Genomic DNA, 26,948 nt, shown 5'->3' with positions numbered 1-26,948 from the left:
GTGACCGGAGGCTGACGGGTGAATAAAAAGTAGAAACTCCAAGGATGTTTTTGACGAAGGTTAGACGCCAGCCCTGAAATGTCCCGCTCAGCACAAACACTGGCTACGCGGTGGCCTTAATCATTTTTCAGCCAAAGGGAAACATTCAGTACAAAGTACAACCGTACAAGCAGAATTTGATGAATAATACTCATTGCTGGGTGACATCATCGGAGCCCCTCTGGCTCCCCCGCCAGTCACCCACAGGGCACGAGCTTGCATGCGGAGGACTGCTCTCCCCTGTATATTTTCCCAGTTTTTTTGGGTCCCACCCCGTCGCCAGACATCCCACCACGCTGCCTCGCACACGTGAAATATCACAAAGGTCTGCGATTAGTGTCCAAACAGCAGCACGGGCCTCGACACCCCGCCTTTAATTCTTCCACAAGCTGAATAAATACAGAGCCGGTCAGACGGCGGCCTCGACCGCTCTTCGGAATCCCCCAGAAAAGAGGTTGAAGTGCTTCAAGGGTCTTTTTCTGGGTTTCTGTCGTTAGTTTTTAAGTGGGAGCGCTGGCGTTCTACCGTAAATCACGCAGATGGGACTGTGTTAAACCCGGGTTCGAGGAAAAAACAAAAGCTAGAAAAATAAAACAAGTTTGGAGTCTTAAGCTCCTGGCTGATCCCATTTGAAAGGGAATTCACACACAAGGGAAGAAAAAAGGGAGAGAGGCGAGGGGGAGGAGGGGGGGGGGGGTGTTATCGTTACATGGCTGCGTTATAAGCAGCGTGCTGTTCTCACTACCAATTTAATTGCAACTTTGCAGAGTCTCTGAGTGGAGAGTAGACCTGCCAACTGCAACCGTACCAGGGCTGCGTGCTCGCCACAGCGCGCCTGATTAGCAGAAAGCAAAGGATTTCCGAAACCCAAACCCATCAATGGCGCATATGCCTGCAACGAGAATAGCAGGCCACAACCAACGGGTCCTGAAATATCCCTCCCTCAGCACTGCAATTGAGGCACATGAGCGAGGGCGCTTTTGCTCCGCTCCTTCTTCCCTTCCTCCTTAAGCTTTATTTAATCTCCGCAGTGAGCTGCAGAGATGTCGGCCTTCAGATATTCGGTCGGGGGGGGGGGTAGAAACTACCCTTCCTGTCGGTTCACCTAACGTGGCTGCACGTTAATGCCCCTCCGGCACGCGTTTAAAAGAGACGACCCGGGCTTTTCCCGCGGCTCGCAGGTGTAGCACTCGTACATTTCTGCGCCAAAGCTGCGTGCGGTCCGGCCCGATCGGCCGCGTCGAGCATCGAGAGGAACCGGACGAGAGGCGCTGCAAGCCCAGTTGGGTCGGGTGGGCGAGAGAGAGAAGCGGAATAAACCAAACCAAACCAGACTGTTTGTCGCGTTATTACCGCTGATAGTTCTGCTGAGCCACGTCAAAACAGGCCGCGCTGACTAATTATTCAGGCGCTTTAGCCGAGCCGCAGCTGATGGATGATAATGTTTTTAAGCTCCCCCGTGTGCAGTGTTAGGTAACTCCGCTCTTCGTACATGTATTATGGAGCAGGATAAAGATGACAGCATTCACCGCACGAGTCTAGTCATCCTGATTTATAATTCCACTGCAAATGGGAGCCGGAGAGGTATCGTCACGGATACGGTGCTCGAAATGCCATCTTAACAGTAACCCCCCCCCCCCAAAAAAATAGAAATGTGCTTTTAGTTTGAGGTCCCACTTCACAAACAGATGCTGAACCACAAAGCGTGAGGATGCAGCAGCGGACGCACCGGAAGACGAGTCAATGGCGCGACGCACGTCACTCGATGCCTTTTGTCAAGCCATGTATGCGCCCGTCGAAGAGCCGTGTTTGCTTTGGTTCGGGTGTCCGCTCCTCCGCCGGACGCAACTTAGCACCGCTGCCCTCCGGCTGAAAAGGCGGATGGGAAATCTTGCAGAGAGTGCACGGCGGTAAAGCGAAAAAAAACTAAACGGGGGTAAAAAGTTATTTGAGCTTAGTTCGCCGCGGTGTGACACACCTCCAGGCGATGGAGCACGCTCAGATTTCACGTGCAACGGCCCGTCGCGCATTCGATAAATAGTGGACTCCTTCCAAGACGCAATTGTGCCTTTCAGCGGCGGCGGGGGGGCCGGACCTCTCACAGCAGGGCGGCGACCCTTCCTGCCAAACTGAGTCTTCTTTGTGCACGTCTCACTAGCAGCAGACAACCGGTCATGTAGTGAGCATCTGCTTCCAATCACATGGTCCCGAGGTCCTCTCTGTACTGCAATTATTTTCTCAATTAACAGATGAATTAAAAAAATGTAAACGTTATTTGTTCCGATACATTTTTAAAACTGGAGAATTCAGAACGAGTCATTGTCTCTGGTTTTCTCTGCTAAGACGACTTCAAAAACACTCATTCATTCTTAAAATAGTTGCAGATTATTTCGATGAGCCCCACAATAGTCAGCGCAGTGGTTTTTCGGGGCACGGCGGGTTTGAACCACGACAACGTTTTACTGCTCTTTCATATTTTGAAGTTTTAGTATTTTAGAATGTTGATGGCGCGTGAAACCGGCATCCACTTCAAGACGTGCAGAATAGAATAATGCTGCAGATGCCATTTCGGTGCTTTAAAACGGCTTTTGTCTGACATGCCGCCAGCTCGCTGCCCGACCTCTGACCACTGACCTCTGACCTCTGACCCTCGCGGCCCCCGCCTAGTATCCAAGCCCTGAGCTCACTTTTGGAACTAGTTTCCAGAAAAACCTTCTTTAAAATAAAAAAAAAATCCATTTCTATTTAAACTGATTGCTCACCACAAGTGCTCCGTTCATTCATTAAGACGTCGCAGGAAAATAGAAAAGAGGCGCGTACGTCTCTGTCTCCTGACCTCTACTCGGAGGAGTCACTCGGTAAGCCTGAGCTCACCAGAGAAGTCCGACCCCGCAGCCCTTTGTCACAACAAACACAAACACAAAAGCCGTCCCGAGGCGTGGGCCGAGTCGGGCCGACAGTAATTACAGCCGTGCTGTTTTTGAGAGGGGGAGAAAAACAACAGCGGCGGAGCGGCGGCCCTCGAGCGCTACAACCGCTGCTCCCAAAATGAAGGCCTGCGGGGAGTTCAGGAGTCCAGGAGGTCGTCGGGACGGCTCGTACCCGGGAATTACCGCGGCGATGGGCAGTCGCTCAGCAGTGACACACAGACACACACACACGCACACGTCCGTGTGACACACTTTTGACTCCAGACAATCGGGGACGTGCCGGGTGTCTGGGAGACATTTAGTACTGTGGTCGATGAAATGACGCCACGCTAGGAATGTCATTTAAATGCCCCGCTATTTCTCTCCAGGGCGGGGAAAAAGAATGAACGCAGACTGAAACATGTCTAACCCTAAAAAAGGTAACGTTCGCCCGGAGACGGCTCTATCGATTCCCCTTTTTTGAATGGGAATTGTCTGCCATTCGGGTCTAAAACCACTAGGGGTGGGGGAAAATGTTCATAAACAAAGTTGAAGCGGCACCAAAATGGCTGCAACGGAGACGTATACGACCTGCACTGGCTTCTTTAAAAGCTGCCGTATGGCAGCATTTTGGATTTTAGGAGATTGACGGCAAGATGGACAAGACTTACACCATTTGTAAGGTCTGTCGAAGTAAAATAAAATACTTCGGAAATACAACAAATCTGCAGAGCCACATTTCCCGACACCACTCAAGAGTTGGGAGGAAAAACGGCACCCGTTCCTGATGGCAGCCAGGTGACGATTGAACAGGCACTGGTACAACTGCCACACAACTCAGAGAGGGCAAAACGGATTACTAAATCCATTGCCAGATTTATTGCAGTGGATTTAAGGCCATATTCAGTTGTGGAGAACGTGGGTTTTCGGGGAATGGTGAATACACTGGAGCCGAAGTACAAAATACCTTCTCGGCGATACTTCACCGACACAGCTATACCAACGCTGTACAATGTGTTGAAATGCAAACGCCATAAAGTAGCGTATTATTGTGTAGCATAACTTATTTTCTGTCTCAGGGATATGCTGCTTATTACCCATAATAAAAGAAAAATGAATCTGTTTAATATTTTTTTTACATAGGCTACTTTCATATTGTGTTGAAATGCAAGCTGCATTGGTTCTTGCATTGTTGATAGAAAATCATATTTGTGACAAAGATTTTTTTTTTCTCTTATAAAAAACTCAAACTCAGATTTGAGAAAATTTAGAAAATCGCGATGCATCGATAATCGTTTTATCAGTTTAAAATCGATAATCAGTTTAGAATCGATAATCGGTTTAGTATCGAATTGTTGACCTCTCAATCGGAATCGAATGGAATCGTGGACCTCTGAATCGGAATTGAATCGAATCGTGAGGTGCCAAGAGATTCCCACCCCTAAAAACAGCCCGTGGGAAAGATGCCGGCTTTTCACCGCTCATGACGCCACTTAAACTCTCAGATGAAAACCAAAGAGAGTGTGGGAGCTTGAGAAGTGACGGGCAAATCGTCAGCGGTTTCTCGCTTAGCAAAAGCTGCTGACTGCTTGCTGTGAAAACCAGACGTGCCATTTAAAAAAAGGCAGCGAAGTCCTCTCGACGTTCTGCCCTGTTGCCCAGGAACACACACACACCAGTTGACAGCGGTGACAAGCCCGTGGTCGTGTCAGATAATGCAAACGCGCTGCGTGCATTTAGCCGGGGAAGCGGTGTTTGCACTCGGACGTGGATCTCTCAGCACCTCACAGCCGCGAGGGTTATTTGTGATCTGAGCGGACGGGCGAGGCGCGGGAGGTGGTGGAGGCGGACGTTGTGGAGCGTTTTGTGCAACGGACGGGATGCGTGGAGGCAATGGGGCAGCTGAGGCGCCACAGTTTGATATACACACCCATGGAATCTGCCCAGATGACAGTTACAGTTGGAGAGTGCGTGGGAGGAATTTGGTTTTGATACATATTTTTGCATAGTTATATATGTTAAATGGATATTCCTTGTAGGATTTCACATCTCTCAATTTACCACATGAGTGTTTAAGTGGTGATCAGGTCACGAGAATTAAAGTGCAAGGCCAATTGGACTATTGACCATCCGCCAATCAAATGCAGACTAGTGAGTCCTGGATGGGCCGATAATGAAGAATAGCAAGATCACGTACGCATAATTGCCATTGTCTGATGAAACCACTTAGCAAAAAGGTCTGTGGCAATCTGCATTCATACGGCCCTCCTTGAAATAGATTCACTTGGATTTTGTCCGTCGCGGCGGCTTAAAATAAAGAAACGTGGCTCACACGTTGAGTCTAACTTCGGCCGACTTTGACCCACATACTTGTGCGGTTGAACAAAAGCAATGAGTCTTTAGAGTGCGGTCATTCGAGCAGCGGAGTCCAAAATGGAGGATGTTACCAAAGTCCACTTGCATTTAACCTCCTCTGTTGGGAGTATGAACCGCTCCATTAAAAGAGAGGCGGTTTGAAGACAGGGAGGCAATGGCACAAGCACGTCTCTTTAATTAACTGTGAGGGCCTATTGTCCCGTCGCAGGCCGGGCTGACCCGTTAGCGCCGACAGCTTAACTCTCCTTTTCAAAAACACTAAACGACGTAAAACCCCGAGAAACAAAATGCCCATGGGGGAGTAAACTGTATTTGGGGAAAACACAAAGAAGCTTGGAGAGTTATTGTGATTGACAAAGCACAGATGACAGCCGCTGTGCCGACTTATGCCGTGAGCGGGCCCCTACGAGGTGCCGCATACGCCCGTATTAACGGGGGCCCGAGGGCAACGGTGCTCGTTACTGAGAATACAAAGTACTACAGTGGAGAGTGGAATCAAAAGGCTTCGGCTCAATCATTCAAACACAAATTCTCTTTAAATAATTTGCTTGTAGTTACGCTGTAGCCACATTACAATCTTTAATTCTCACACATGACCCAATGGCAGGTGAATTAAATTAGCCTTAGTGAATTAAAAGAAGAAAAGGAAAACGCAGTAGCATGAAATACAGACGTCAGTAAGATGGTAATCGGCAGGAGAAGATCGGAGTTTCGCACAGGAAGGTTTGTTGGCCTTTTTTTTTATATATTGCTTTCAGCTCGGTTGGTCCGCCTGCATGTGGTGGTTCGGCTTCGCTTCGCACTGAATCAATCGTGGATCTCCTGCGACGCTTCCAGAAGATTGAGCCGTGAGTAAATGTTTACTAATCCTTTTTGTCAGGTGGCGGGAGGGTGAGGTTGGGGGGGCGGGGTGGGGGTGGAGGGGGGGGGGCAACAGTGAGAGTCTTGAGCTCCCTCTTGATAGAAATCAATCAAGATACGATGAAAAATACGGAGAACTACAATGACGGCGTGCGGCAAGCTCTGGAGACCCAGTTGCCATTTAAAAAAAAGAAAAGAAATCATGCCGTATCATTGGATGTGTCTCAAAGACACTCCAGTTAAGCTGAAGCACAGCCGGCTAAACCGCCATGACCGCTCTTTGAAGTTTTAAGAGGACAATCAGACATTTTTCATTTCCACTTTTTCCCTCCCACAATCTCCTGGGAGCTGTAACAATCGCTTGGCCCCCGCAATTACCGGAAACACCAGGAAGTTGTTGGAAGTATCCATTTCCCATCTCACTTCCCCTGATAGTTGTTGGGGCTTCAATAAACCACCGACAACACCAGCGTGTGTGTGTGTGTGTTTTCTACCTCAAACCGAGAGGAGGCGTTTCCACCCCCCACCCTCCCTCGTACCCTTTCACTCAACTCTGGGGCTGACAAATGCACCCAACAGCCCTCGGAAGGTAAGCGAGCTCGCCAAAGCATTAACCGCGGCCCTCCTTTCCAAGCGATGACATTAATTCGGGGAATGCGGGCGAAGAACAAAGACGGGCGGGAGTTGTTCCGACGCCGTCGGAAGAAGTGTTCTTCCTCCGCTGGAACGGAGTGGGCCATTTGCGGGGCAGGCACAGTCAGGTACAGACCCGCCCCGCCGCCCGAAGGCGTGCTCGTGTCCGCTGAGGCCACAGCGCTGTCTGCCGACGAACACGGACGGGCGCCGCCACCACGGGGGCAAACGGGTCAGCGCGGACTAATGACGCCGCGCCGCGGAGAGCCGGCGGACAATGCGGGGATAATTAAGAGACGCCTTCTGCGATACACAAAGGAAGGAAGTAGAGTGATGAGCATTGAGCGAGATAAGATAATCTACTGATCTTTGCTCTCTTCCCTCTCGTTAGCTTAGCTATGACAAAACTTCCTGTGCGTGTGCGTGTTATGACTACTGGTCTCTGCTCGGCTTCCCTGCGCTGCCCAAAGTCCAGGAAGTGAAAGCACAGCATTTCAGAGAAACGGAGACGGAGTGATTCACCGGGTCCATGGATGCCGCTCCCCACCCACCCCTCCCACAGTAAACCTGGGCACCGCGTGTCAACAACCTCAGATGAACTGGCGTCGAACTGCGACAACAAGGCCAGACAAGCTGCCAGGCTTTGCTGTAACGCACGCCTGGACAAGCCGCCATAATTTGATGCGGTCCGTTGATGGCATCATTATCATTTTCATCCATCTCTGTCCATTTCCTCTTATGGTCAGCTCATGGAACAGGAACGCGGAAACAACCGCGGTCACGTCCGTGGGCGGGGCGGGACCGGCGCCATCCGACAGCGCAGCGCGCGTTTGTCTTTTTAAAAGTCCAGACCCCCAAAAAACATCATTATTTAAATCCACTGATCATTCAAATGCAGCTGACTGGCACTATTTTGGCCCCACGCGGCTCCGCCTTGTGTCTCCCCTTCTGTTCTATTCCCCCACCCACCCACTCCCCCCCCCCTCCCTCAAAAGCGAGGCCAAATCAAACCGTCGAGTTCTCGAGGCTCTCCTCGGGATCGCAACAGCGTCTGCAGGAGAGGAGGAGCGCTGGCCTCGCGCTTTAATGACAAACTAAAGTCAGAGAACGGCCAAAACAGCGGGGACTTGTTTACTTGGCAGAAAGAAACTAGGCCTGAGCCTTTCATTCCGGGCTTCACTGAGCCAACGAGGGTCTGTGCGGGGATGGAGAGAAAAAAATATATATATAAAAAAAGAGGGCATCCGACGCCACCCAAGGCGTCGAGCGAAGCCTTCGTATGTGTTTGAAGCTCGCCGTGCTGCTGGGAGGGAGCGCCCGCGACGGAAGGGCTAGCTGGTTAGCTCGGGACTCGTGCACGTTTTCCAGCAAACCCGCATGCGAAGCACGGGGGCCCGTCGCGTCTCTTCCTCCTGCCCGCCCCTCCGCGCAGCTTTGTAGATACGCCAAGGGCCTGTGCTTCCAATGCAATTTTAGAACGTGTAATTACAGAGACTTGCATGTAGTAAATTTAAACATTTTCAAAAACCTGTAATATGCGGCGAGAACGCCACATTGAGTTGATAACGTGGGAAGATATCAGGCTTATTTTTATATAAAATATAGGATTTGTAATCTCGCCTTGTGACATTCGATCTGGAAATGACGGCATCGGTTCCTGTGGTTTTAACTGGCGCTGTGCATAAGTCAGTGTCGCCTCAAGGATGCAGCTGCACGTGTCGCCTTTTCTCCTTACCTGTCTACCTCCACCCGTAAAGTAAAAAAGAGGAGGAAGAAGAGGAAGAAACCACAGCAGCAGAGCAGTGATTTCATTTTTCCAGATTTCTTTGTCCAAACCACTCGAACGTGACGCGGGGGGCTCTGATGTCCCACTCATGCAACTTTTAAACTGCTTCGATATGCATGAACGGCTCGTATCGCTACGCTTCAGTGTCATCTGTACAACCTGTTATCTTTTTTTTTTTTTTTTTTCAGAGCGCCTGTCTGACATTTAATAACAAACAAACATGTGAAGATACAATTCCACGGCTCTGCCCACAGCGGATTCGTCCATGAGCTTTATAAAAAACCTCTGCAGCCCGATGAGTGGGAGGAACTTTCAGACGTGTGGGCTGAGAAGACTTAACGTCTGAATAAGTAATGCACTGTAAAGTTTACCTCGGGCACTTCGTTAAGACTTAACTAATGTTCAGAGTAGAATCAAAGAATGGCTCACAATGAATTCCTTTTAGCGGTGAAAGAAAAAAAATATATATAAATATATCCCAAAAGCAAATTTAGATCGAGATCAGCTGCCCCAAAGTAAACATTCCTTTCCCGTTACGGTTCACAGAAGGGGAGAGAGAGAAGAGGAGATAGGAAGACCGGCGATGATGGAGATGTTCTCTCCGCAGCACGTTGTTCAAACAGCGTTGTGTGTGTGACTGCTTTGTCAGAAGATAAATATTCAATTTCACAGCGCTTTCCTTTTTCAGCCTCACGCGGTTCTCGTCGGCGTGTGTAAGCTAATCTCGTCACGCATGCAGATAAAACACACGTCCCCGTGTGAGCGCACGCCTAAGGTTTCCCCTCTTTCGGTTATCTTTTGATTTTTAGATTTGATTTTTGCTTTCTTTTCCCGTCCGGTCGGGAAAGTACCCGCCGTTGCCGTGAGGCGTGCCGCGGGACGAATCCTTATTTGGTCAGAAATATTCACGTTGCCACTTCCAACAAAAATAACTCCAGTTTGTTGACGTGACGACCTTGGGAAAACGGGACCACACACGTCCAGAGCGGAGCACAGAGCGGAGCATCTGCTGCACCGGCCGCTCCTCATTTCTGCCCGGTGAGCACTTTGACGCAGTGAAACACCCGTTTGTGACAAACAATTATTCAGTAATCGGCTTCTGTGATCTGTGGAATTATTTTCCATCAATGGCCGATGTTCAATGATCACAATTTTGCACCACAGACCAACCTAATGGAACCACTGTTATTTCAAATCAAGTCCGGTATAACAGGAACGTATCAGATAATTTACAGGGAGGCTCTGAATGTACATGGAGCTTCACTTTGTAACTACAAGTTTTCTCTCTCCTCTCCAACTAAACATAGCCGGCTCCTGCAACTTTAAAGGAACCAAATGAAATATTAATCATCACACCATGTGCAGAGTACCATATGAGAACCCACTTTAGAGTGTTAGAGTGGAAAACCCCCCTGTGGGCTCAACCCACTCCTGTCCTGGGATAGAATATGGTGTTCACGCTGCTCTTCCCTTTCACAGGAACGGAAACAGGAACCTCACAGCGGCAGCTCGCCGCCTGCACGCTCCGCCACAGTGCATCTCTAACTCCAGCCCCGAGTCTCAAAAGATAATTGAATAAGCAGCACAAATCTTTACACAGTCGAACTTTGGCAGATTCATGGCCTTTTACACAATCAATAGCTTTGGACAAAGCTGCGAGGGCAAATACATTCGGCCTTTCGTGCCAAATGTCTGTTCATGCATCTATCAGTGAAGATCTGCCAATTGATCCCACCTTGTATGAAAAGAATAAGATGTTACCATGGCGATGTGAGGCAATAGACATTATTCAGACAAGCAGTGTGGCTTTAAACAGTTATCTTTAAACATCTGGAGCTAGCAGCCAAATCCAAGGTTTTCCATTTCACCGTAATTCACCGCCAGGTCCAGCCATCGACACCCGTCGCAGCAACCGCAACCTCACCTGTCTTGGCGTTGACGGCGAAGAACCCCTGGGGATTGCCGCTGGTGATCCTGTAGGTGAGTTTATCGCTGGCCTTGGCGTCCGGATCCACCGCGTTGATCTGGATGATGGACACGTCCTTCGGGGAGCTCTCCATGACGGACGGGTAGTAGACGGGCTCCGAGGTCTGCGGCGCGTTGTCGTTGACGTCCAGCACCTGGACGTAGACCTCCACCGATGCGGAGAGCGGCACCACGCCGCGGTCCATGGCGTAGACCGTGAGCCAGTAGTGGGACGTGGTCTCGTGATCCAGCAGCTCTTGTGTTCGGATAACGCCTGAGAGATGGGAGAGACAGCAGAAGGAGAAACACTCTTTAGTCTGGGGGTATTTTGGCGTTGCTTTCTGCACCGTCGGTGACCTCTGACGTTTGGGTTTCTAGCCATCAGGAGACCAGAAGCTTGGGTCGGGATAAAAGCGCTGGCTTGAAGGCGCGGATCGACTGAAACGTGCTCTGCTCTACACATTCACCGGCAGGTGAGCGTTTTTTTCTTTTTTAACTTGCCATGTGGGGGCCGCGGCCTTCAGCTGAGCAAACAACAGAGCTCTCAGAGGCCTGTGATTCGCACACGTAGACAATGGTTAAGTGGGGCTGTGGGGGATGGGGCCGGCGCGTCAGTCAGAAACGGCCGACGGGGCAAATCACCGGGCAAGTTTGGAGCATAAAACAGTCTGAGTGCAGATGCGGTAAGAAAGTTGAAGTTCCGTGTAATTATGTCCCCATGCACTGGGGCAAAAGACCGGAGGCCCGAGCTACAAATCGACAAGTTTCCTTTTAATGTCATAAAAAAGCAACGTCATCACTTTGCTCTACAAAAAAACAAACAAAAAAACACCGCCGTCCTCTCGGGGACGCACATCTCCACGCTCGCCCCCGCGTACGCAACTTCTGTCGACACCGGCTCGGACCTTTGAACGCCTGCCACTGAAAGGCACCGGGGAACGTTCTTCCTGAGGAAAACGCCAACAGCAAAGTTCAAGGCAGAGAATTTGCGTCAGTGCCTTTCATCCCCGGCCCGAGCCCACTTACAAGCACTCACCAGGTGCTCACTAGGTGAATTTCAACCGGAGGAGAGTGTGCGTGTGTGTGTGTGTGTGTGTGTGTGTGTGTTGGGAGGGATTACGCTTGGGTGTGATGTTAGCTTGCAGAAAATGAGGAATAAAAGCCAAATATTTAAAAGGGCACCAACGGAAACTGAAACGAGGGACTGTTAATAAAGGAACAATATTGTTTGGATAGCTGGCAATGCGAGGCCCCGTTATTTCCAAAGGCCCAAGAGAGAAGGGCAACATCCACATACCCCCACACCTCTCTGACCTTCATATTGATCGTGTCATTTCTGAAACTAATAAAGCTGAGTCATGGTACGGGCACACCCGCATCATCACCGGCTGTGCGTGCTGGATCTATAACTCACAGATAAGCAGCGCACACAGACACACACACACACACACACACACACACACGTCTGAATCGCTGAACACGATGAACCGCGACGGACGAGTGTCACCGGGAAAAAAAACACACTTCTTGCCTCAGGTTCTCTGAAGAAAAGTATAAAAACACTCACAAATGACTTCTTAAGGAATTCTATAATCCATCACGGGAGGGGAGCTCATTTGTTCGCTCCCCCCGCTTCACTTAAGCGCCCCAGCTTTCTGGGCCCGGGATCCTCTCTTGTCATTAGTCATCATTACAGCTCTCTCGAATTAGCTTGAGGCGGCGCGTGAGAGACGGCAGTGAGGCGGAGGGGGAACGCAGGTATCTCCCCGGTGTCTCCTGAAGCCGAGTGGAGAGAACAACTTCTCCACCAGAGTACATCGAGGATGCAAAAGAAAAGGGCGACGTGCAATAAAATCAACAACAGGCGTTTTGATCGCAGTCATTCAGAACTCAGACAGCACATTGTTGACTAATTCATGATCTCATCGGGGCTGAAAATGTGGAGTGGATCCCTGCTGGATGAGGGAGAGGCCGTGTACGACAAATAGCAAAAGGTTAGCCATGAATAAGGAATGCAGCTGCTTACAGTTGACGGGACAACAGGAGGACGCGAGTTCCAGACCCCCGAAGAAAAGGGACTCAGCCAACTTCTTCTTTTTTTTTTTTTTTTTGCACGTCAAAGGCAAGAGCGTTGCAGCACGTGCTCCAAAACGCTCGCAAAAATAAAATCCAAAATTGCCACACGAACACAATGCTGCAGCTGCGAGGGCGACGCTACTCTCCACATTCTGGCCTTATCAAACCAGACGTCAAGGCCAATTTGCACACTAGACTTTATTTAAATATATATTTATGTCTGAAGGGGACGGGATAATGGAGCGATTTAACCGCAAACGTGTAAATTGGCAGGGAGAATGAAGGGAAGCCGGCTGACTGGTTCCAAACAAAGCGAACGGCGGATTCATCTGAAGAATTTAGTAGCCGCACCCCTCCAGTATACCTCGCCTGCCCGCTAAGGCGGCAGCAAAACCTGCCCTCAGGCCACAAGAAATGGAAGAAGAAAAAAAAAGAAGAAGAAAAAAAAAACAGCCTCTGCCAGATTTGCTTTCCGCTTCTTTTTTCCCTCCCGGTTTCCCCTCTGGCTTTGTTCTTCAAAGTGCAGTGGAGCCTTCAGAGAGCAGAAGGATTTCAAATTACGGAGACCAGCAGGTACCGTACGTGGGAGTGTGCTTAAATCAACGCAGTGAGGTTCTGCAGTGACAACTTCCTGTCAGAGTGAGGCCACAGTTTGAAGAGGGGGCGAGGGGGGCGAGGGGGGGGGAGAAAAGGCCTGAAACTATTCGCTGCACATCGTAACTGACACAAATAAATTCCACGGAACCAAAGCGGTGCACTTAATACGATGACGATACAGTATCGGCACCGGTGGGATCCAGACGGTGGCTCGCGCAGGCTTTCATATCCGGGCTTGCCGCGCCGGACCACGCGGCCACGTGCCGCCGGCCCCCTCGTTCAATCCGGAGTTGAAAAAAAAAAAAAAAAGACGGGGGCTTGCTTTGAACTACCTCCGGTTATTCCGCCGAGCCCCCTCCCCCCCCACACATTCCTCAGCCTTCTCAGGCCTCGCGCTCACAGGCTCACATAAACCACCCTTCTCTTTTTCCACAACCCGGTGCAAAATGCTTCAAATTCCACTCTCCCGCTGTTGATCCTAATGTAATAGAAAGAGTCCTGAGCTAAGCTTTCTGTTGCCCGGCAACCAAACACATGGCATCGTCCCAAACGTTTCGAGACGTCTGTAGCCAAGATCTGTGATTCAAAGACGTCAGGTCTCCTGCCATCGGAGCCTGAAACCTTTCAAAGAGCTGAAGTGTGGTGTGCAGCGTGTTGTACTGTGAATTCCAAGCATTGCCTGAAGCTTCTATCTCATGACATCAAGATATTGTTGAGGTTGTCAAAGAGTCACTGTAGACTTGGTTGTACGGGCTATTTGTGAATTACGTAAGTTTGTGTGTCAAGGTTTTGGGGAGTTTGTGACACCCCCCCAAGATCGTAATATGTCAGTAGCCAATGTTAGAAGTTTTATAATTTGAGGACTTAAGTTGCATTTGTGAAATGTTGAATCCTCCTTGTTGGTTTCCCAACTGAAACAAGGGACTGTTTTAGTTTGTAATGGAGGATATCAATGGCATCACCTTTTAGAGTTTAAAGTTCTGATCGTCCGTCTTAAGAATTGGGTTTCTATGACATCCAGGGAATATATTAACCAATGACCAATGTCACTGCATTCCTTTGGGGTTTGAGTAGTTCATATGTTTTGCATGTGACAATTTCAAATAAATGTCGGTAACTCCGTATGGTTAGGGTTAAGGTTTTTACAGCCAGTGTTGATGAGTTCAGAATAATAACGTAAAAGTAAAAGACGGGAAGGGCACGGCAATCTCACTTTTCAAGGAGTCCAAGCAGACGTTTTAATGAAGTCGCCCTTCTGTATGACGGGAAAACGACCAGCATCATTTACTTGTGCGCTGACTGCTAACTGAATCTTTTCATGCACTTGTTACATATCTCTGATGCATGTCGGAATGGGTTTTTCTCCCTCGTTTAAAAAATAAATTGCCTGTTAATTCCAGTCGGGATAGCTTTTGGGGGGACTTAGCCGACGATACAAAGCCTCCATTGTTACTGGGAACAGCGTTCTTTCAACCGCCTTTGAACAGGTCAATATCACAGCATTATTTAGGAGCCGTTTCTACACCGCCAAGGAACAACAAGGGAAACACCCTCCGCCCCCAGACCCACAACATCTATTTTTTTTCTATCTTCCAATATTATAGCTCTCTCTATATTCCCGTTGCACACAGTAACTCCACCCGGCCTAAGGAGGTCTAACGGGCGTCTCCGGGCTCCACTGCGTTGACCAGGAAGCCATTTCCTACCGACGACGTCCCGTCTGCCAAGCTCAGCCGCCGTAGAGCGTGACACAACAAAACACCGTTCTTATAGCTTCAGAACAGACAGAATCTATCTACCGGCAGTAAGTGAACCGGATTAATGAACTCATTAATATTGGCTGGCAAGCACATTGTTTGAGCAGCCGTCAGAAGCCTGACGTTTTTACACTCCAGTTGGTTGAACGAAACAGAGGTGCCCGGTTTCCCACGTCTGTCTGTCTTCATCAGTATCTACCTGTCTGATGGCCCGAGTTTCAGATGAATCATTTAAACACCAGGATGGCATCAATCTCTTTATCCATCTCTCTAGAAGCCAAATCAACAAGAACAATTTCTTCAAAGCCAAGACAGAGTCACAGGGTTATATGCGGTTGTTGTGTCCATGTCCTCATGTCGCATTAATGACACACACCCGACCTGAGTGTGTCTGCGGGAAGGACCGTCGCTTGCCAAGTACCAGTAATCATGAAATCGAAAAAAAAAGACACAGCTGCTGATGTTTAAATAAAAGGATAAAAGCACGTCAGTTTCTCGGCCATAATTTTAGCAGTGAAAGCCGCCGGCGAACGCGCTCTCAGATGTGTCTGTGAGGGAGATGCTAATCTTTTCAAAATATCACTGCTGTTTGTCCTACATAAAGCAGTGCGCCGCCGTGTCTGCCAGAGGTTCCGCGCGTTGAATAACAGCAAACTCAAATACAGTCTTTATTAGCAATGTGTTTTACTAAATTAAAATCAGGCCCTTAAGATCTAATTCACGTGTCAGAATGATCCCACAAGGAAGCCCGTCCGCTGCACGAGGCGGCCTCGAGTTCCTTTAAAAAGATTTAATGGACTGAGAGAACAACATACTTCTAAGAAGGCAAACTGTGTTTTTCATTTAGCAACCTATAGTCAACTTTGTCCCCGTGCACATTCCTGGTCCCGTCTCCACGGTAACGGCACTCAAGCAAAGACCATTCGGAACCATGTGCCACTTTGCAGTCCCACTTTTATCTCCGACACACCGGCACCGAATGGAAGAATCGAGGGCGTAGAGCAAACCGCACGGCCTGCGTTTATTTGTTACTGTCAGGACTTTATTTTACTTGGACGGGCAGTTTTATTTCTGCTGGAAAAATGGGGAAAAAAACACATTAACAGGACTTTGTTATTATGTGTCACACCGTTTCATTTTGCTATAACAAAGAACGCATTTACAACGCAGGCTTCGAGGGAAAGGGCAATGCATCTATTATCCAAAAACGAAAGGGCAACGCATGCATGATGCAATCAGCATTCTGCATCTCATCTGGACCCAAACACACTCTGCTCTGGTCACCTTGTACACTGGACGATTTCCCTTCAAACTGAGACACAACACGAGGATGGCGGCGTACCATAATACAGGTAATTGACAGAAGTAGAGGTATAACTTTATTTTCAATCAAGCAGCGTCCATCATTCCCCCCCAACCCCTCCCGCTTTGCAACCCATCTCTATATTACTGTTCTGGGGCTGATTCAATCACCGCGTCGGTCTGTACATATTCTGCACTGGGGATTCTTGAGTAACGCGGCGCCCTTGCCGGATGGCGAGCCGAAGGACATCGCTGTCCGGCATCCTTCAAATCAAAAGACGAAAAAACATGTCAAGAGACATTTCTCATCAGCATCACCTCCATCCAGCAGACTGAGGCAATGTCGTGCACTAGTTTGTCCAAAGTCTAAAAGCTTTTGATCAGCGTCTCGACTTGCAGAATTTCCATTAGTCATCTAAGAACAATGAAAGAGTTACTTATTGGGAAATAAAAATTAAAAAACACATGCAATCTTTCTCTGTTTGCATGATGTCCAAAGGTGCGTCCGGGTGGGCGTGATTCCGGTGTACTTAAGGAGTGGAGGCTCGGTTCATCACGATAAGAACGGCTTTATTGCTCGTGGCTTATCACCAGCCCAGGAAGCTGGAAGTATTCATTCACCTCAACAATAAGGCAACTCATAGTTGGGCCCTGCACAAACTCTCCCCCCTGACCTTTTTATTTAAGTTGCAGCCAGTCTGCCAGGTGAGGTTGAGTGTCCGAGAATCTTTAAAAAAAATATCTGCAACGGCTTCCTGAGGAAGTGGAAATCGCCATCATCCGCCATTTGCGACAAACTTGGCGTGCGCCCTGGGTCGTCCTGATCTGTTGACCTCTCGGGCCCGAACAAGTGAAACTGTGGCGATCTACTTAGCATACAAGCCCCCGACGCGTGAGGGGTACGGTTCCGACTGTCTCTTTACGGCCCCCCAACATGGACGCTCAATGCTAACGATGCTAACAGCCGCGGCGGCCCCGATTCCGCCGGCTGACTGTGGGCTACAACTGCTGTACGAGAGCAGTGCAGAGCGGCGGCGGGGAGGGGGGTGGACGCTGCACTGACGTGCACTCACATGCACTAAAGGCAGACGCAGCCGATTTCTGTGTAAGAAAAGCAAGGAGACACTCGGATTACAACACACACAGAGAAAGAGTGACTTCATTCTCTGCCCAGGTGGAAATGACTCTGCTCTTTCTTTACTTAGCGAATAATTGTTTTTTCGCTGTTGCTCTGAATGTTGTACATTGTTCCTTTTAAATACAAGCATATATAGACAATAGGTTCAGTATTATAAAAGTTCTGTTTTGTGGCTCAAACTCTTTTAGGTCTCCGTCGGTCAAACAACACTCGACTAGGAGCGAATTCTTCAGATTAGAGCGAGGAATGGTAAATGCAGTCTGCAGCAGGGGAAGGGGCCCTGGAAGGAGATTTGATAAGAGTAGGTTTAAATTAAGATGGCACCAAGCCAGTGACCACAGAGCTTTTAATAACACACAGACTGTCTGGGCCAACAGTTGCCATGAGCTGCCTGAGCCGCCAGAGAGAAAAGGAACCACATCTGGACAAGGAGCTTCGATCCAAAAGGGTTCTTTTACTTCCTAATTGCAAATGAAAAGAAAATCATTAGCAATAGCGGACAAAATTCTATTCGCTATATCTCACAAACAATAACTTGTTTGCTGCCTGTGTGGTTTGTGCACGTCAGTGAAGTGGGAAGCGAGCCTATTCTTAAATACAAGCTTTGCTGCGATCTGTTAGATACACCTACTCGAGGAGCATCACTCCGTCTTCTGGCATCAGCGACCGCAGAACGCTTTTTTTTTTTCCACAGCAACACTTTGTGAGCCACAAAGTAGTATTGTTGTCACTGTGTTGTTGTGGATCGCTGCGAGAAGAGACTCACGCTGTGGTGAAAGAACAAACAAAACACTACAACGTAGATAAAAACCATGAGGCAAACTGATCCTGTTCTCCCTGCAGACTCAACGCCGTTGGTTTAGAATAACGAGCATCGAGTAAAACGGGAAAAGACTTTAATGTTCTTCCCACACGGCTTCCCACCCCCCCCAAAAAAAAGCAAAAATCCACAACTGAAGGTGTGTGGCTCCTGGCGCTCCTCCACGCACCGCCTATTCATGCATTTTCTAATTTTGAACCGTTCACATCCTGGTTAAAGATTCACAACGTGCAGCTGCAGCGGTGAACACGCAGCGGGCCTTTAAGCGCACACGGTGGTACAAAGCACAGCCTGCGTCCTGTGAAATCGTGGGAGCGGCGCAAACGCCTCGGCTGTATTTAGCCGTCTTCTGACCTCAGACGTAATCCATAATAGCAGGACCCAGCCCCGGGACAATACTATCATTGCACCTCCTGATAATCACTTAATATGGCCCTCGTGGATTAAGTGGCAGATCAGACCGGGCTGCCTAAATCTGCACCCCCACGCCGGATTAAAAGTTAGACACGGACCCGCCGCTTGGCTGCCTGCGGTCTCTTTCAAGTCGGAGGGCCGTAGTCCATTTTACATTTGTACTGTTCCTTTGGCTAAAGTCAACTTAGTACATCACAGGGAGAAGCTGACCTCAAAATCTTTGCAAGGAAGTGACTGGCTCGAGCTCCCAGCATGTCTGTTCATAAAGCTAAATCTTATTACAAATGAGAATTCAGCCACAATCACAAACACACCGCAGCTGACACACAGTCCCGAAGGACGGATCCTTCATGAAGGCTCTTCTCCGTCCACTAAATTTACCAGAAGAAAGTATTTCCCAACAGGTTCGCTGAGGAGACTTCCTGTTCATATAATAATTCCCATATATCTGTTGATGATCTTTTAATAAACTTGGACTAAAAATAAAAACGCCCTTTTACAACAGTTAACGTCAGCAGAACACTGACAAATTGCGTTCCCGGCTATCTTGTAAACTTTGAGATATCAATGTATTATGCATTAAGTTCCACTGCCTCATTTAGACATTAAATATGTATATTGCAGAGATATATTGCTTTTCAAATATGGGGGGGGGGACATTAAGCCACCCAAGAATGTGGCAACCAAGCTTATAAAAAGTGGACAAGCCAAGTTCAATTCAGTCAAATCAGGTGAGGTTTTGGGGAAGAAATCCTGAAATTCCAGACTGCTTATTTCGAGCTCATTTGAGTCGGCTGTTAAAATTGTTCTGGGCATTTGAGCAAGTGTTAACACATCCTCTGCAACACAGCAACGGGCCGCCAGAAAATCCTGCCTTCAGTACAACGTTGAAAATGCCTTGTTGCATTAAAAAAAAAAAGCCTTGCTATTTGAACGTTTATGTCTCATGTGTGACAGATATTCTCAATATTTAAGATGGAATATGTAAATTTAGTGAAACCACTTTGAATCTTCTTCGGACTGCAGCAGCCCACTCAGGGATATCCACACAGGTCTGAGGGACAGCTGGTCCATCTGTTCCTGTCGTCAATTGTTCCGGAGAGGAAAATTGACATGAATCGGGCGGGTTACCCGTCTCCTGGCAGACTCCCTCACCTCATTGTTCCACACTGTGACGAACTGAATAAACTTGAGCTGCGGAACACATTTTCACTCTGATGTGTCCTTTCTTTGCTTTTTTTCATACAAACAATCACAGCTTCATACAGCTCTGTAGTAACACGGAGAAAAGGAACTCACCCGTTTCCTCGTCGATGGTGAATATTCCCAGGCCGGACCCTTCTCGGATGGAGTATCGAATCTCTCCATCGCGCCCCTCGTCCTCGTCTTCGGCCGACACCGTCATCACGGAGGTCCCAACGAGCGCGTCTTCTTTTATAAATCCCTTTTCCACAAACGACCTGAACAAAGGTCGGTAGAGGTTCTCATTGACGTCCACCACGTCCACCTCGACGAAGCAGGTCGAGGACAGGGACATGGGCTTGCCTTTGTCTTTGGCCTTTGCCGTCAGGTTGTACACCTGCTTGGTCTCGTAGTCTAGACTCTGCAGGATCCGCACGGCGCCGCTGAGTTTGTCCACCTCGAAGTTCCCGTCCCCGTTGTCGGTGAGGCTGTATCGTACCTGACTGGAAGGTCCGATATCAGGGTCGTGAGCCTCTAGCCACATGATAACCGTGCCGACCGGTAGGTCCTCCCTCACCTTCACGCGATAGTTGGGGGGGACGAATTTCGGCGGATTGTCATTCACGTCTTCCAGGGTGATTTTCAGCGGCACCGTGGACACTAACTGGGGCTCGTTCGCCGCCTGGTCGCGCGCCGCGATCTTAAGCAAGTAAACCGGGTGGAGCTCGCGGTCCAGCGGCCGCGTCACAGTCACCACGCCGGTCTTCTCGTGAATGGCGAAATGGTCCGTGCCCCCCAGGATTGAATACTTCACGACTCCATTATCTCCTTGATCTCTGTCCGTCGAATCCACCTGGATGATGTCCGTGCCGACTGCCGTGCCCTCACCAATGTCGACCGAATACGAGTCCTGCAAAAACTTGGGGCTGTTATCGTTGGCGTCTCGGATCTTGACGCCCAGGAGGCGCGACGAGGATTTCTGTGGTATGCCGAGATCATAGACCGTAATGTTGAGGGTGTACTGGTCTGTCGTCTCCCTGTCCAGAGGGGAATATACCAAAAGCCAACCGGTTTCCATTTCTACATTGAAGCGGCTCTCCGTGTCGCCTCCTGAGATTACGTACACTAGTTTGCCGTTGAAGGCGCTGTCCGAGTCCGTGGCACTTAGGTGGACAATCCGGGCCCCGACGGGCAGGTCCTCTTTCACTTCGACGACACTCGGGAACGACTCTGCAAACTGCGGAGCAGCCCGGTTGACCGTGTGGAAGTCCATCAGGTTGTCGTCGGGCTCGGTTTGCATGTGGATCCTGCTGCCCTGGAGCAGCTTTTCTGCCAGCAAGGTGGCGACACCGGTCTCGACGCATTTTAGCTGGACCGGCTTGCGCGCCGTGATGACGGTTATGTTCATGGTCATCGGCCGGGTCTCGTGCTCGCCGTCCGTCGCAATGACTTGCAAACTGTGGGAGGACACCTTAGCGGCCTCTCCCTCGCCCAGCGTTCGCTTCAGCGACAGCACGCCGGAGTTTGGGTTCAGCTCGAACAGGTCGAGCTCATTCCCAGCTTTGATGTGGTACCGCACCAGCTGCAGCTCATCGGCGTCTATGGCAGACACGGTTGTTATCTGCTCTCCCTCGCCGTGATCTCTCGGGACGGTCACTTCACAGTCGACGTTCTCAAACAAAGGCTTATTGTCGTTCAGGTTGTTTAACGTAATGGTCACTGATGCCTCCACCTCTCTTCGGTAAGGGGACCCCCAATCGGACGCTCGGACTTTGAGGTTATAAATCCTCGGCATGAGCTCGTAATCTAGGACCTCCGAGGTGCTGACGACACCGGAGAAGTAGTCGATGACAAACGGCTGGGGGCTCACGTTGGTAATGCTGTAGGTCACGTAGCCGTTCTCGCCTCTGTCGAGATCGGTGGCTTTAACTGCTACCACGCTGGTCCCCGCGGGTACGTTCTCGTCGACGCTGGCCGCGTAAGACGTCTGCTCGAACTCGGGCGCATTGTTATTCACGTCAATCACGTCAACGATCACTTTCGCCGCCGCTTTTTTGTCGACTGTGATCACGTCCAGCTCGAACCGGGGCGTGAAATCAGCATTGATCGGTCCTGCGGTGCTGATTAAACCAGTATCTGGATTGATAGCAAATTTGTTCTTGTCAGACTTGTGTTTAAAGGCATATTTTAGCTGTGGATAGTGTGGCAGGGCTGTTACCATAGTGACAGGTGTAAGAAGAGGGGCAAATTCACTCAGATTGACTCTGTAGACGGCCTTTTCAAATATAGGAGGGCCCGCTTTGAAATGTGCAGAAGTGACATGTACCAATTTAACGGATGAAAATTGCGGTGGGCTGCCTTTGTCCTTGGCCTGTAGAGTGAGGTTGTATCCAAAAGGCTGGCTGTCCCAGTCTACATCCTTGACCGCTTTTATTTTATACTCTTTGCTCCCGGGGCTGCTCCTCACGGCCTTGAACTGCTGAAGAGGGTCCCCGGCAACAATGCTCAGCGACGCGATCTCTCCATTTTGGCCCTGGTCACCGTCCTCCACGGTCACGATGGCGTAGGTGGGGTCGTGGTCCACACCCGAGGGGGCCAAGGTCACGGCGGTGATTACGGGCGCGTGCTCGTTAGCCTGCTCCACCCTCACTGTGAGCTTGGCCATGCTGCTGAAGCCGCTGCTGCCGTACAGCTTCATCCCTCGGTCCACCGCGAGGATCTCCAGCTCGTACAGCTTCTTCTCAGAGAAGTCGAGCTTTCCCGTCAGTGTCACCACGCCGCTCGTTGGGTGAACGGCAAACATGTCCGTGGACTCCCTGAAGCTGTAGTAGTATTCCCCGTTGGTACCGATATCCGCGTCGGTCGCCGTGACCTTGGCCACGCTGGTGCGCATGGCCGTGTTCTCCGGCAGAGAGATGCTGTAGGACGTTGGTGAGAAGAGAGGCCTCAGATCGTTGGTGTCCTGTACCTGCACTTTCACTTTAGCGCGACACTCAAAATCGGTACCCCTCTCGGAAGCTTTAACAGTCAGCACGTAGTGGTCCTTAACCTCCCGGTTGAGAATGGCGGTGCTGCCTCCTTTGGTCCTTATTCGCAAAAAACTGAAATCTCCCAGCAGGTAGTCCTCGGCTTTGAATAGGTTCTCATTGTCCCCAGAGATGATTTTGTACCGTATCTCCCAGGCCGGGTCTGTGACGTAGATCCCCATCTTGGCGTGACTCTCTAAGTACGTCTTAGCAGCAGAGTTCTCGTATATGGTGGCGTTGTAAACAGAGTGGGTGAATTGCATGGAGGCGGCCCTCGTCATCCTCTGGTTCCCTGCGCAGCCACAGAGCTGCTGCAGCAGCAGCAGCACAAGCAGTGAAACCAAGAGTTTCCCCATTATCGTACCGTGATCTTCACAGAACCACCTGGAGACAAACAACAGGGGGCCGTTAGCGTTATGACACAGCATCATGCATGGGCATTTTGTAATAACCATAATTACCTTTAAGAAAATAGAGCATAACACATGAAATCATCCCTTTTTTTACTATCACGCCTCGCGGACAGATCGTCTAACTGCCAGAAAAACGCGTAGCTTTCTTCGCCGCGCGCGTTCCTGCTCTCCGTTAAATGTCACGACAAGTGATGGCTGGGTTGATAAGTAGCTGAACAGGTTCCATGTGGAAATAAGATCAAGCAGAGCAGTCAGTCAGGGAACGAGATCTAAGCCGAACCTGCTCCCACATCTGCACAAAGCCAGATGCCAAATACGTGCCCTTCATAACATAACGTATCTCAACCTCAATGAGCTCAGAGAAAGAACCGACAAAAGAGATGGGAAAAAAATGGAAAAAACAAAAATGTATAGATTCAATGCGCATTTAATTGCAATGAAAAAAGAAATGAATCCCTATGAAGTGAGGAACCATCAACAGTTATTGATTTCTGCCAGTAAAGACCAACAATTCTAGATCTAAATGAGAATGAAAGCCCCGATCGCTAATAAAAAGCAAAGAGCAGATGACTGAGACGGCTTTAATATTGCACATTCACGCGTTTACAGGCGCTTTACAACGTGTCGGGCTGCGTGGGAGTCCGCACAAAGACAAATAAAAGCCAGATAAATGTCTGCGCAGGAGAGCGCTGCATAGAGCACATATTATTTACTTTTGACCCGAGCAAGGTTTAGTTATTAATGCTCAATGTGGGGGTTAATAAGTGACAGAGACCAACTAGGAAATACCTTAAATCTGAAACTATCCCCCGCAGGTACAAAAGAACCATCTGCTAGTGCGCGACCATTATACCAAGAAAAAGGAAGAAAAGAAACTAAAACTTCTGGGTTTTGTTTTTTTACACATAAGACACAAAAAAAAGGTAAATGCGTAATGTTCTTCTCTGCAACCTCTAACCAGCCAACTGGTTTTCCACAAACGACCCATGCAATCTTTCAAGAGAATAAGTTGAAAAGTATTTCATTTCAAACCCCCCCATCCCCCAACTAAGAGCCATTCACTCCGCCGAGCGACGGCGGCCGTGCGCGGACCACAGATTCACTCCGGAGGAGAAAAGGGAAAAAAACACTCTGCACTTTTCCAAACACAACGCGTAAACTATCACCAGTGCGAATAATACACAACTAAATAAAAACACATGCGGTGGAAAGCGAAATTAATCGGTTAGTGAACTTCCAACACCCCCCTCCCCTCCTCCTCCTCCTCCTCCGTGGAGGTGGAGAAAGCAGCGGCGGTTGGTTTCTTTCCCGGACGCCGCGGCTCACAAAGCCGAGGAACTTTTTCTCTTACTCGTGCCCGAAGCTCCAAAAAAAGACCCCCGAACAACAAGGAAACCCGAGGATTCACGTACCTCTTCTATTATCAATCTCGTATATTCGGAGGCTTCGCGTGCGGTTCATGTAGTCCAAATCTCGGCATGGTAATACGTGGACTCGCCTCCTCTCCGCTGCTCCATCTGCCCGCTGAGCCGCGCGCGCGCGCTGCCCCCTCGCTGCTCGCGCGCTGGAGCTGCCCGGTATCTCTCCGCGCTGCGCACGTCCGGATCTACTTACCGCGGCTTTGGCAGCGGGATGAAACCTTTCCGCTCGGAAAGCAGGATTGGGGGTTTAGGCTGCTTTGATTTTTTTTTCTTCTTCTCCCTGTCATTGCACCGTGAGCCTATGTTTGAGTAACAACGGGTTCTGAAGAAAAAAAAGGTATAAAAAACATATAAACTTCCGGCCACTTCACCTGTGAGCCCTAAATGTGGCCTTTATTTTAGGAGCGTCCGTTTTCAGTGAAATTAAATCGATATATTTATTTTTGAATGGATTATTCTGCGCAACTGAGACATTATGCGTAAAATGTAATTTAGGAATACAGCAGCCAATTTTTTAGCTCGATTTTGTTGTTTATTTCTTAATCCTTTGTAATTATAGCAACAATCTAAACTAAGATAACACACGACAAAGCCCCATTAACATTGTATGACATGGCAGATGTCGAAGAGCAAAACCTCATCCGGCCCAATTGGGACTAACGTTAATCCAATATTCACCTGTTCAGCTGCAGCCCAAACCACTTATCCCGTTAAGGGTCCCTGTCAAGGCCGTTTTGTGGCAACAAAAAAAATGAAAAGGTGAGATCAGTATGACCCCAGGCTGCTGGTGAGCAAACAAACAGAGTGCCAATTAGACAATAATTTATGCTTGCTGTGCTGGAAAAAAAAATGACCCGTACATTCCTATCATAATTGTGATGTCAGCGTGAAAAGGTGGATAAACTGTAATTTGCAAATAAAATCACAGGTCGGGGCATCCCTCGTGATGACAAATCGGCTAATACCACTTGCAAATGCAAAGTTCCCCGCTCGTGTTGGGGCAATTTAGGTGCTTAAACATCAATTCCGGGGATTATCTGCTTCTCATTATTCTCATTATTCCCACTAATGTAATTGTCTTTTAATAGCAGAGTCCAGCAGCGCGTCCCAGGGTCTGTGTTTTTGGCAGCAGACCAAGATGACTGATGGCGGAGGTGCATTCGCCAAGAAGCCTCCGTCTGATCCCATCAACTGCACCCCACCCCACCACACACCCCCTCCTCTCCTGACCGCTTCCCAGACCCCCAAAACTGGCCCCACGTTGCCTCCACACAGGCGCCCGGGAGTGTGTGGCCGCTACGCGATTGATGGCGCTGTCTCACTGCCCTCGCCCGGACTGCAGTGATCCAGCCGGTGCGCCCTGCAGAAAGCCTCACGCCGCATGCTGCTAGACAACTTGTCAACCTGTGTGCTGCTCCTGTGGTTGGTGTGCGCGCGCGCATGCATGCATGCGTGCGTGCGTGTGTGTGTGTGTGTGCGCAGGTGCGTATTCCTCTTCAACGCCCAGAAGAAATATAGTCCGAGGAGAGAGAGAGAGAGAGAGAGCGCGCAAAGTTTTGAAGAGTCGTTTAAACTGCTTTTTTAGAAACAAAGCCTGTGATCGACTCACCAGAGCAGCTGGGTGATCGCGGGATGCCGCTCCGAAAACCCGACTTCACATCGCAGCCATCGCGCCCGGGTGTCTCGGCGCAGGAGAGCTGAAGGCTTTCGGTTTGCGTCGCTCCTCTGCTCCAGAAACGGATCAGGTAGAGCGGCACGCGGCTGATGCCTTCAGGTGATAGCGGACTTTTTTTTTTTCTCTCCGAGCCTGTTAGGAGTGCGACCAGAAGACCAACAAACAATGTCGGGATTTTCTGGTCGTCAGTACTCGTGTTTGGAAAAGTGAGAGAGGCTCTGGAGGGGGAGTAGGGGGGGAGGGAGGGAGTCACATCAACGACTGGTGATGAAAGCGATGTCTTTGTTATTAGCCGAATATTGAGCACAGAAAAAAAAGCCAAGTATTGTAATGAATTAATAGCAATCTTTTCATCCGTCAGCAAAGGCTCGTTTGATGCATTCATAAAATACATTTCATCAATTCAAACATATTTTGCTGCAGAGATTTTTTTTTAATTATTTTCTTCCAAAAGAAAAAGCAATTTGAGAAAACCACAAAATAGCAGCATATCTGTTCTCCTTGAAGGCATCCAGGATCTTACACCTTCAGCTCTGACGTCACATGCCTCTCATCATC

The 26,948-nt window shown here is 49.3% G+C and overlaps 1 protein-coding gene across 8 annotated transcripts in view; it reads right to left on the bottom strand.

Annotated features, from left to right (window-relative positions):
• The window catches only part of fat1a (FAT atypical cadherin 1a), a 61,827-nt gene extending 35,377 nt beyond the window's left edge, over positions 1-26,450 (bottom strand). For 7 of the 8 annotated variants that reach the window (XR_005713041.2, XR_005713040.2, XM_040185730.2 and 4 more), the window contains exons 1-3: positions 24,707-24,884; positions 19,973-23,265; positions 10,529-10,843 (exon numbers count right to left, since the gene is read on the bottom strand). Coding sequence is in view for 6 of the 8 variants with exons in the window: in XM_040185730.2 (XP_040041664.2) it covers positions 10,529-10,843; positions 19,973-23,237 (3,580 nt within the window). In the remaining 2 variants the exon portion in view is untranslated. Of the gene's footprint in view, positions 1-10,528; positions 10,844-19,972; positions 23,266-24,706; positions 24,885-26,324 lie in introns of those variants that run through there. The other variant, XM_040185731.2, reaches the window with a different exon arrangement.
• Positions 26,451-26,948: the final 498 nt, after the last annotated feature.

Source organism: Gasterosteus aculeatus, chromosome 9 (assembly GCF_964276395.1).
Source record: "Gasterosteus aculeatus chromosome 9, fGasAcu3.hap1.1, whole genome shotgun sequence".
Taxonomy (NCBI): Eukaryota; Metazoa; Chordata; class Actinopteri; order Perciformes; family Gasterosteidae; genus Gasterosteus; species Gasterosteus aculeatus.
This window is presented reverse-complemented; position numbering and strand designations above follow the sequence as displayed.